The sequence below is a fragment of the Narcine bancroftii genome, chromosome 2 (genome assembly GCF_036971445.1).
Source record: "Narcine bancroftii isolate sNarBan1 chromosome 2, sNarBan1.hap1, whole genome shotgun sequence".
Taxonomy (NCBI): Eukaryota; Metazoa; Chordata; class Chondrichthyes; order Torpediniformes; family Narcinidae; genus Narcine; species Narcine bancroftii.
In genome coordinates, this window is record NC_091470.1 from 353,285,885 (window position 1) to 353,298,529 (window position 12,645).

The 12,645-nt window shown below is 38.1% G+C and overlaps 1 protein-coding gene across 12 annotated transcripts in view; it reads left to right on the forward strand.

Moving 5' to 3' along the window:
- The window catches only part of LOC138755765 (focal adhesion kinase 1), a 457,595-nt gene that overhangs the window by 410,971 nt on the left and 33,979 nt on the right, over positions 1-12,645 (forward strand). For 8 of the 12 annotated variants that reach the window (XM_069922333.1, XM_069922329.1, XM_069922332.1 and 5 more), the window contains 3 exons: positions 87-173; positions 1,790-1,933; positions 2,619-2,750. In XM_069922333.1, the coding sequence (XP_069778434.1) occupies positions 87-173; positions 1,790-1,933; positions 2,619-2,750 (363 nt within the window). The remainder of the gene's footprint in view (positions 1-86; positions 174-1,789; positions 1,934-2,618; positions 2,751-12,645) is intronic. The other 4 variants (XM_069922323.1, XM_069922325.1, XM_069922327.1 and 1 more) reach the window with 1 other exon arrangement.

The window sequence follows — 12,645 nt, forward strand, 5'->3', positions numbered from 1 at the left end:
TAAATCTTTGTGGAGATATTGTAAAGTTGAGTACTTAACTCTTTATGCTAGTGGGTAATATTTCAGTCTTATTTCTTCTGCAATAGCCCAGCAGACCTGGCTACCCAAGTCCAAGATCCAGTGATGGGATTTTCCCCAGTCCTCAACATATGGGACACCACAATCATTATCAGGTAAATAATAGACGCCATCAGTTTCTTCAAAGGTAAAGTTTCCATTATTGTCACATAGGAACATAGGAAGTAGGAACAGGAGTAGGCCAAAAATGGCCCATCGAGCCTGCTCCGCCATTCAATACGATCATGGCTGATCTAATTTATGACCTAACTCCACCTACTTGCCTCCTCCCCATATCCCCTAATTCCTCTATCATGTAAAAATTTATCTAACCGAATTTTAAATAGGTTTAATGAAGCAGCCTCAACCACTTCCATGGTTAGAGAATTCCAAACATTCACTACTCTCTGGGAAAAACTATTTTTCCTCATCTCTATCCTAAATCTACTCCCCCGAATCTTGAGACTGTGTCCTCTCGTTGTAGTTTCCCCGGCCAGCTCAAAAAAACCTTCCTACATCTATCCTATCCATACCCTTCATAATCCTATATGTTTCTATAAGATCTCCTCTCATTCTTCTGAACTCGAGCGAATACAATCCTAGACGATTTAATCTTTCATCATAAGTCAGCCCCTTCATCCCAGGGATCAACCTAGTAAACCTCCTCTGGACCGTCTCCAAAGACCGTATATCTTTCCTCAAATATGGAGACCAGAACTGGACACAGTACTCCAGGTGCGGTCTCACCAGTACTTTATATAGTTGCAACATAATACTACATTTAAAAAGTAACATACAGGAAATTCATTAACTTTTGTCCACCATAAGGCAGACAGAGAGTCACCACTTTGTTCAGCACCTGGTCACCTAGGCAGTCTCTCCTCCAAATACTGACCAGTCCTGAGCCTGTTTAGCTATGAGATCAGACGATCTCAGCCATATTCATACATAACAAAAAAAATAATGAATTAGAAATTTTTCCCTTCTTGGTTCAGTGATACAAGTTATTGCAAAAGTGCATTGTTGCCCAGCGTCCAGGACCATTTTCAGTGAGAGTGAAGATGATTTGACTAATTTTATTGAAAATTGAGACTGGATCTGCATTGTCTTATCATCCAGCCCATTGGAGAAATGCGTACAAAAGAATTCAACATTATCCAATCAAACTATGTTATGCTTTAATAGCTAATACTTGCTAGCAGGTTGATGTCGTGGTGACATTTTTACATTAGTTTCCATGGTATGTGGATTATTCTGAAAACTAACTTGCTTGTCCTTCCATAAAATGACTAAAGGAATGTTTCACCTGATACCTCTAAGTGTGTCAAAGTCTGCCCTGATTGCAAACGAGGAATTGCTGAACTTGAGTTCAAAATAAAAAGAACAATTAGCTAAATTAATGTGTCAAATTTTCTGAAATTCTTTAAATTGTACGTTGATTTTTTTTTGCATATTCAATTCGAGAATCAAATATTTAAAATGTGGCAAAATACTGCTGACATTAAAAATCTGATATAAAGACTCGGGGTCTAGGTTTAGCGGGGGCCAGGGTGCCCAGGCGCTCGTGCAATCGGAAATACACAAGGCAAGCAGCATCAATGGAGAGAAAAACAGTCCATTTTACAGGACCTAGACCTAGTGACTGATATGTGAAGTAGTTATATAATTTTCTGCCTTGATTTAACATTTCTTGATCTTACTACATTTCACATTATTCCAATTATGTTTTTAGCAGGTTTCTGGCTATACTGGTTCACATGGAATTGCACCCATGCCTGGAAGTATTTATTCTGCACAGGCTGGTGTATTAGATCCTCAAGATTCCTGGAATCATCACAGGCCTCAGGATATACCAATTTGGCCACAAAATCTGGAGGTAATTAAACAACACAACACAGTTATATTTTGTACTGTAATGTTATTGTGGTCAACGTGCAGTCTTTTGAAGGTGACGCGGTTTGGCATAGCAATTAGCGCAATACCTTTACAGCGCCAGTGATCAGGACCAAACCGGGGTTCGAGTCTCATGCTGTCTGTAAGGAATTTGTATGTTCTCCCCGTGTCTGCGTGGGTTTTTGTCTGGGTGCTCCAGTTTCCTCCCACCGTTCAAAACATACCAGGGTTAATGGGGTGTAAATTGGGTCGCTCGGACTCGTGGGCAGAAATCGCCTGTTACCATGCTGTATGTCTAAACATCAGCTCTTATTCAGCTATTAGTGAAACATCTAATCAGGGATATGACGTCCTTCCATATGCATTTCAAACAAATTAAGTGTTGTATTTAAATGGGAATATTTTTGCTTCAAGTGTATTTTAACTAGATTGCAATATTAAATGAATTTGTTCTGTTGCAGATATTTTAGTTTTTGCAGATAGCATTGCAATGGATTTTGAATATGATATCCTAAAATCATGATCTTGCTGAGTTCCTGTAAGATCTGAAGGAATGTTAGCTCTCATGGAAATTTGGGAAAGTAATTTCTCAAAAAAGTTTTGAAACATATGTTGCCATTGATGTAAGAGCAGAGAGAGCATTGTATTTATATAATTTACATTTTCAGGACTCTACCACTTTGGATATGCGCGTAATGGGGCAGATGCTTCCAACAAATGTCATGGAAGAACGGTTAATAAGGCAGCAGCAAGAGATGGAGGAGGATCAGCGATGGCTTGAACAAGAAGAGAAGTTTTTGGTAAATTTTATTTGTAATCAATTTCAATGTCTTAATGTTATTGCAGTGTACCGTATCAGAGAGATGCTATGGAATTTGTAACAGTTAACATGAAACTACAGAGGAACCCCATCATAACGCGATAATTTGGGTCCAAAAAAAAATCACAATGTGATAAAAAGCGGGGTCACGCTAAATCTGGGTTTAACTATATACACACAGTATACAGTTAGAGAAATGGGGGCAGATTGATAATTGGAACAGATAACCAGGGGGCAGAAATACGGGGGCATCGCCGAGTGGCACTGACACATTGACGGGCCGGAGCCAGGACCTGCTGAGGGTGGTGGGGGAGGAATGGAGAAAGTGAATCCACTGGGGAGATGGTGGTGGTAGTGGTGGGCACCTGCTTCGGGGTGATTCAGTGTCCTTGTCCATTGAACCAAAAGTGCATTGCGCAAACCTTGCGATTGCCAGGTTCGCCATCATGATTTTCGTCGGGGTGCATGTCCAGAGTTTGTTGTGACTTTGGTGTCTAAATGCCCTTCATCCCCAGTATTTCACTCTCACTTAGAGTGTCTCCACAAAGTTTGTACTTGCAGTCATCTTTAAAATGTTGCTTGTTTTCCCCACAATGAAAAATATTTGTTTGGTCACTGAGTATGCAGGTCATCTTGCAAAAATAAAATAAACATGATCTACCTTAATTATTTAGACATGCCTCTTTTGGCCATCCCTAGTACTGCATCTTTTAAATTGGGTTTGCTTAATGTTCTATCTCAAAGAATGGAATGCGGACATTAAGCGGCGCTTACCTTGTAAATATTGGGGCGCGTTAAATCGAAGTTTCACTGTATATAAAATTTGTAGCTCTTTTTCTGATTCCCTGCCTTAGTAAATCATCTATATTTCTGGATTATTCTGGAAATAAAATAGTTAATGACAGTAAAACCCCTGGTATCCCGCACCTCTGGGGATAGGTAGATGCCAGATAAATTAATTTTCTGGTTGCTTGAGGTTGAGTGATTGGCGAACTAACAACGAAGCAGTGCCAATTTTAGACTTACGTTTTTTTTTTACCTATTTCTGCTTTTTTTTTATTTTTGCCGGTCGCTTGAGGCTGGCAGTTGTTTGAATTCCAGATAACGGGGTTTTATTGTATATAAGAAAAGGTTACAAAAAAAGTTGTTAGCTGTTACTCTACATTATTTTGAACACATTACCAAGCTTGATTTTTGTATATTTGGACATCTCTGCATTTCCAAAATACCATTGTTGGTTTACTTCAATGGATTTCAAACTGTCCCCCTAAACTCACATCAACCTAATGCTATATGCTTTATTTAACTTTGAAATTAGTTTGAATGTAACAAGAGAAATTTTTCTATTGTGATATCTTTAATATAATCAACATTCTGCTCCTCCAAAAGTATTGATAATTTAAAAATAACTCAAACGACAACCCTGCACTCATTATGCTGAAGGGAAATTCGAGTCTTTAGGAATCAAATGGACAATATGTGAAGCTTCCTTGTTGGCATATAGCAGTGCATGCGGGGAGCTGCCTGAAGAAGATTAAAAGTTCCTGACTCCACATGGTAATGCCTAGTTAGGTAAGGTACCTGTTAACTTAGTCAAAGTAGACTTTGCACTCTTTGGACCAATTTTTTTAAATGTATCACAAAATGCCTAATTCAGTGTCAAAAGGTTGTTCGACAGCAGATTGACAGGTTCCATCTAACATCTGGATGAAGGAGCTTTGCTACCGTTTCTCATATACGTATGGCTAAACAATAGTTGTCACTGAATTTTGTAAGTGATGTAGCAAGTTTAAACTTTATGGTAAAGGAGTTAAGGGTTATGGGGATAAGGCTGGAAAGGGGTACTGATGGTAGTGATCAGCCATGATCTGTAAAATGGCGGTGCTGGCTCGACGGGCCGAAGGGCCTACTCCAGCTCCTATTGTCTATTGTCTAAAATATTCTATTTTTTAAAAATTCCAGAGCATTGTGTTTTGGTTAGGTAGCAAACCTTGAAAAAGCAAGAAGAATCAAGTAAAGGCTGTAAATAAAGAATAGATTTTAATGCCACTTAGTTTGGCTGAGTCATTAGCCAGTGATGAGAATTATACTAACAAATTAGTTAGATTCCCACCCACCATGTCCAAAGCCAACCTTGTCATGTACCACACTCAGAGGAGTAAAATGTGACAGTCTGCAGATGCTCTGATTGTAGTCAAAACATAGAAATGCTGGAGGAACTCAATCAGTCTCACAGCGTCCATAGGGGACCAATGTTTTGGGCCTGAGCCCTACCTCAAGGAATGACTCTCTTTTGCTTCTCTTTCTCTTGTGATGTAATGGATGCTGGGCGACACAAATGGCGACTCCTTGTTTGCCTCACAGCAGGCAGAAAGCAATTTTGGTGTAATATTAGATACTGTGTACTATTACATGACAATAAAGAAATTTTGAATCTTGATTTTTTCACCTTCATTAATGGTCTTCCCATGGAAAAAAAAAGATTCTATTTACTCTATTGCTTATATCATCGGTTATTTATTTTTACCTTTGCTATATAAAAGACACTGACCTGCTAAGTTTCTCCAGCTTTGCGTTTTCACTTCAAATCATGGTATCTACAGATTTTGTTGTTACAAAAACATTTGTTTTCCTCGATGACCCCTCCATGACTGGGCGACCTGGTGTATTAATATTGGTTGTCATTTCTCTTGGTCTTTCATGAATGCAAATTGGTTACTGAAACAAGAAAATTTACAGATGTGGGGGTTGAGTGCAACACACAAATGTGCTGGAAAAACTCAACAGTACCTAACGAAGGGCCAAGACCCAATACATTGGTTATCCTTTATTCCTATGGTTGCTACGTGACCTGCTGAGTTTATGCATTGTCCTGGTTGCTGTATTTTTTGGTTAATATTCTATGTGACTAACTTCAAAAAGTACCACATTCACTCTCAGGCTCCTCAAAGTATCATGAGATTCTGGAAGATGCCATACAAATCAAAGTTATTTTGTAATATGCTGTACATACGTTGGGATTGTTTGGGTCACCTGAAGATTGAATGAGGGAGTATCTTACAAGTTTAGAATGCCAAAGAAATTAACATAGTACATAATAGCTGGCAAAATGAATAAATTGCACTGTGATTTTGTGAAGGTCTTATGCATTTTGTTTCACTCCATATCATTTTGAAAGGATTTTGTGCATGGCTGTACTTTTTAATTTTGAGTCATAATTGTGCAAATTATGTTTGTGAAAAGAATGTGATCATACTGCTCTTCGTAATTTTCCTAATTATTCAGCAGACAAACCAGACTCCTTCAAAAAAGCAATAGAATTTTAGGAAAAAATGGAAGGTTTCTTTTATTGGAAAATTGTCTGTGAAACATATATGGTAAAATTACCGTCTTAAGTTATCGATGACCTTTAATATACATCTGTGCCATTTTCCCATCCATTTTTATAAATTTGCAGTGAACTGTGTATTTTAATAGATCTTGTACCCAAATGGGTCTATTTTGAGAAAAGATCAGTCAAGCGTTCTGAAATTGCCAGGCGTGTTGTTTTATGAAAATGTTAAGTTTCATATATCCATTTTAACTGATCCCATTCCAACATATCCATTGTATCTGAAGGCAAGTAAGAAGTCTACAGATGCCGGATACTAATACAGTGTACAAAAGCATTAGAGGAGCTCAGCAGATCATGCCACATCCATTGGAAAGTGGTAGGTGATTGACATTTTGGGTTCCAGCCCTTCTTCAGGCTGAAAGGAAAAGACTACTAAGGCCTATTGTGGTTCCCTTACAGACAGGATTTTTAATTCTCAAAAAAATTTTTTAAAAGTTGAAGAAATTGACATTGGGTGTTGGAAAAATCTAGAATATAAGTAAGAATGTGGTATTAAGGTACAGGAAATAATGACAGGAATGAGCAAAATTATTTTGGGGGTGAAAAAAAATCATATTTGATCATGGGAGACATAGGGAGTAGAAATGGGCCATGTTCATCCCAATGAGTGCCCCATCATTCAATCATGAGCTGATCTATTTTCCCACTCAGCCCCTCTGCCCTGCCTCCCCTTTACCTTTGATGCCCTGGTTAATCAAGAACCTATCAATCCCTCCCTTAAATACACCCAATGAATTGGCCTCCACAATCGCCTGTGGCAACAAATTTCACAGATTTACCCCACTCAAGCTAAAGAAATTCCTTCGTATTTCTTCTAAGTATATCCCCTTTAATCTGAAGTTTGCTTTTTTTAATAATTCAACAATAAATATATGACTTTTTAGTAAAATCAGATTAAAATGTGTAATGACAGCACCAAGACAATTGTTTGCTTTTGGCTTACCAGAAGCATGGAAGAATAATTTTTAAAAGATCATCCTAACATTAAATTCTTTTAGTTTTTTTAAAAAATTGTGACTACAATGTGTTGAAAAATCATATGGTCTTTACTAAGTTAGCAAAACATTAGTGATTCCAGTTTTTTTTTTCATTACTTTCTCCCAAAAGCCAGGGTTATAATTGGATGGTACAGAATATTTGTCCATTCTCTGCAGATTCATAACAACAAATACCCATAGAGCTCATTCCTGATCTTTGCTCTATTGACAGGAATGTGGAATCAGTGACTAATGATGCTTCAGCTTGACCATGGAATTAGATGAACAATCAGATTTGCCTCTTGAAGTCTTCATTTAGGAATATGCTTTAGGAACATGGTAAATAATCTGCCATTAGATAGATTATGTATAAATTGCCTTTGAAAGAAAACTCCAAAAGAGTTGTAAGAAAACTATAATTAAATAGGAAAGGTTGGTGGGGGGCAGATGTTGGTGGGGAAGCTAAAAGCTTTATTGAAGAAACGAATCCTGGATTTTTTTAAAGTATAAGATAGGGAGAAATGATGAATTTTGGGAAAAGAATTTCATGGTGTAAGAGACTACAAAGGCTTGGCATATTATCGACATCTCAAGTTACTCTGAGGTGATGGTGTTGGGCCACCTTTTTGAATGGTGATACCTGAAAGCAGTGGACTAGTGAGGGGCACAGAAGCTGAAGGACTCACACCAGGCTATGGGATGCTGGACAATGGCTGATATTTATGTAAAAGATGGAATCAGGTTCAGAACCAGGACTCAGGTTGACTGCTGGAACGGATAGGAGGCCATGTAGCTACAGAAGTGCAGAATGTGAATTCACAGACACTCGGTGACTTTGAAGGGACTTGCTTTTATTTCTCTTTCTCTTATTGATGAGGACACAGGGTGAGTATACCTTTGTGACAAACAAAAGTTAACAAACTTTGTGTTTTACATACATGATGGTAAAGGAACTTTGAATTTTGCATTCCTTATAAACTTCACTATACCAAATGGAATACCAAGCTGTTTCATGAAAGTTGAACTTGGGTGAGGAGAGCAGATTTATTTGACTAAAGAACATTATTGAACCAGCTGGGTTTTTATGAAAATCCAACAACTTAAAGGTGAATTTACTAATTATGAGTGCCATGTGGATGATCCATCTTGGCATCAACTGAGATTTCCACCATCAGTCTTCAGTCAATTTGATTCATTCCATATGGTCAAGAAATAAGTGGAAATCCAGAAATCAGCAAAAGCTACAGAGCAAGGCAACACCCCAGATGTAACCTTAGAGCTATAGAGCAGCATGGAAACAGACCCTTTGGCCTAATTTGCCTGTCTGAGTTTGTCCCATTTACGTGTATGGCCCATTGCCCTTTAAATCTTCTCTATCCTTGACCTGTTCAAATGTATTTTGAATGTCATAATTGTACTTGCACCTGATGCCTCGTTTTCTATAAAGTCTAAAGTCCTCTGAGTTAAAATAGCTTCTCAGGTCCCTTTTAAATCTTTGCCCTCTCTCCTTAAACCTATGCCCACTAGTTTTAGACTCCTCTACCCTGGGGAAAAGACTGACTATTCATGTCTTTCCTGATTATTTTTTCCCCCATTGTATCTGTTTAATCCTATAGTCTGGGGAAAGAAGTCCCAGTTTCTCACTATACAAAGCCTCCTGTTCCAGTATCATATTCGTGAATCTTTTCTGCACCTTCGTATAGCAGGGCACTGGAACAGTGGTACTGTAAATTAGCCATTCTCAATGAGAGCCTGGTGCCCCCTCCCCACCCCTTCAGCACATTTAAGTAAACCCCCTTTTTTCTTTTCACCTCATGTAACTTAAATATTTTTTGTGTTTTTTTATACAGTCGATTAGAGAGAAGTATGGAAGAAATGGGCCCATAAACTTTGAGCAGTCCTAAGGGGGGGCCTTAACCAAAGAAAAGGTTGAGTATGGTTTCTGTAAATGGCTATGCCTCTAGCCAAGCTGTTCTAGTAGTTACTGGCATGAGCTTGACAGTGTTGAAAATTGCTATACTGGAGTCATACTTCACACAAAGGAAGGTGACTGTGGTTGTTGAAGGCTAATCATCCCAATCCCAGGCCATCCCTGCAGGCATTTCTCCAGATAATATCCAAGCCAAAACCATCCCCAGATGCTTCATGTATTACCTTCTTTTCAGAAGGTCAGAAATGGAAATGTTTACTGAGGATTGCCCATACCATTCCTCAGCTGTTCATGCCTGCAACATTCAAATTTCTTGGATTCAAGAGATTTTATGAAAAGATTTTCCGACAAACAAGGAATAAGCTATAGGTATGGTCAGAAATGGTGTCAGTTGAGCACATGGATTTGCCTTGATTTTGTTATGCCCTATAATCACTGATTCAATGAGAATGTTCTAATAGAGCTGGAAATAATTAACGATTTTAATCAATTTTTGCAAGAGTGAATCCATCAACTATGGTGGGAACTGCAAATGGCAAAATGGATTATGAAGAGAGGATGAAATTCAACTTGTCATTTTTAGTTCACATTAATTTCCAATTTTTTGATTATCTTTTTTAAAAGTTTCCATTGGTTTCAGATTTCTGTAATTTTTTAAAGGCAAATTTGTCATTATTGACCAAACTTTTAATTTATTTAAAAAATTTTATTTATGGTTTAACAAACTTGTGTTATTACAAACACTGTAACACTCCTCCCCTCATACAAGTCATTCTTTGTTGAGTCCTCTTTTTTCCCCCATCCCCCCCCCAATCTTTCACCCTCCCTCCTGCTTCAACATCAATAAAGACATGAAAATCAATTACTAAAAGTAAGAGTACAATGCATGGGGAAAAAAGGGGAGAGGGAAGGCCAGAAGGACCTCCAATTGTCTCCTCATTCTCTACCTTTCAGGACTTGTGTGGTCCCGTTGTTTACTATATTCCTATTGAGAAAGCCCCTGGGAAGGGGCTGCTCTTCGATGTGTCGCAAGTATGGGTGCCACACCTTAACAAATGTGTCATCTCTCCCTCTTAAGTTGTAAGTTATTTTCTCCAGGGGAACACAGCTCTGCATCTCCATGTTCCATCTTGTTGTGCTTAGCTGAGAGTCAGATTTCCAGGTCACCATTATGCATTTCCTGGCCATAATGCATGTTCAATCAAGGCAACCTTAATTAATTGAATTTGGTGTTTGGACAATCTTGGATTCACGTCCATAATATCCCTCAACAAGATCAGCGTTGGATCCTGTAGATACTCCACCCCTGTCCATTCCAAAATGTCCCTTAGTTCTACCCAGAAGGTTTTCACCTTGGTACATTGGTGCATAGACACATTGGTGCATAGACAGAGGTTCCTGTCTCAACTCCTCATCTAAAACACAATTCAGAGATTTCTGATTTTGCCTTATGTAATTTTTGTGGTGTAATATATAGCTGGTGCAAGAAATTAAATTGCACCAGCCTGTATCTGGCATTAATGACTGCCATCATGATGACCCGACAGAAGTCGGACCAGCATCGTTCAGGAATTGTTGTTCCTAAATCCGACTGCCATCTTTGCCTCAATTTATGGAGGCCCAGTTTCAAGCTCTAACTTGGGAAATGGAAATACATAGCTGAAATGAATTTACGTGTGATCCCCTTTCGAATTAAAGCCTCCATGTCACTACACAGCGGCAGGGCCTAATTTTCCCCTCAAATAGGATTTAATTGAAGGGAGCAGAAGAAGGTCTTGTTGATGAGTCAAATTTGTTTTTTAAATGCTCAAATGACAGGAGTTGCCTCCTCTCGTAATAATCCTCGATACACCTGATCTGGCATCAAGTGTCCAGGATCTTGTTACCCATAGTCATAGGGATTAATTTGTTCTGGGTTAGGGGCATTTAGGAGACAACCCTACTTTTAACCCAATAATCTGGGTTTTTTTTGCCAGGTTTGAATTATATGCTTTAGTGTCAGGTTGTCTGTTTTTTGCATTGTTAATTTAGTATCCCATTTGCAAATAATTTCTTCTGCTATCTTCTCCCCTTCCATGTGTAGGCCAGGAGGGTAAACCAACCAAACTTTTAGTTTAAAAAAATAACATGATCAAAATTAAGTTGCAACTTGATTCCAGACCTATAACTTGAGTATTCAGTAGGAAATTTGAAAGGTTTGGCCAGAAATCTGAAACAAAAACAGAAAATGCTGGAAGCGCTAAGCAAATCTGGCAATATCTGTGGAAAGAGTTACCATTTCAGATAGAAATGGTCTCTCAGTTGAATGGAAACTTACCATAATCTCCAAACACACAGGAAAACAATTAGGCGGGTTATTGCCCAGAATATGGAGTGAATTGTTTTTTTTAAATTTATAAATTATTTTTAAATGTAGATATATAGCATTGTAACAGGCCATTTTGGCCCACAAGTCCCTGCCACTCAATTTTCACCTAATTAACTCCCCCCCCCCACCCCGGTACTTTTACAATGGTGGAAGGATACCAGAGCCCCCATGCAGACACGGGGAGAACATACAAACTCCTTGCAGACAGTTCTGGATTAGAACCCAGGTCCTGATCGCTGGGGCTGTAAAGGCATTGCACACACTAACTGTGCTACCCAACAAATTGCGTTTGTTGAAAATTTTTTTTTTTTGCGAGTTAGTATCAAAAGTCTTTTTCAATCATTTATTTTCTGTATATATTGTGGCTGCCAAAGCAAAAGCTGCACACAGACTTCAATAGCTTTTGGCATTCTGCCTGGAAAATAAATGAGGAAGAACATCTTCAAATTGGAAATCAGTTCTGCATTTGTAAATATGTATTAAAGTACCCCTTTTGTGAGATTTTCACAGTTTGTTCCTTATCTTGCTCTCTCCATAAACAGTGAAATGATTTTTAAGGTATATTTTTTAAAGACCCAATAATAATATACTTATTATACAATAAATCTATGATATTTGGGAACAGAATATGAAATACCAATGGAAGAGTAATTATGCCCAACTTCTCCCTATTTGGAAATGTCATGTTCATAAATGCATCGAAGCTGACATGTTATTTTGGCAAAATGGCTTTAAGTCTGGAATGCATGTTCAAAACTGCTAAAAGACCATTATAGATTGGAACTACTTGCTTTTGGCACAAAGGGTCTGCAGATTTTCTTGTTTAACTTAAAGATTAGAGTGATGTTTGTTGATGTTGAGGAAAGAAAACATCACAATGTTAATAATGCTTAAAATTGTTCCATAAAATTTGAGCTGGATAATTTATTTTCAGCTTGGTGTGTTCAGTTTCTTGTAAGTTTGCTGTTCTGTCTCTAGGAGTTAAAATAAAAAACGATACAAAATATAATTTCTTTAAAAAAGTTAGAAATAAAAATGACTCAGTAAAGAACATCAATAATCCACATACTTTGGGATCATTCCTTTTAGATGCCCAGATGTTACACAATAGTATGATAAGTTTTCTACTGAACCTAGTCATGCAGGAAACAGCCCCAGTCAGACCCAATGCCTGACCAGTGGGATTCTAAACAGTCTGATAGTAGG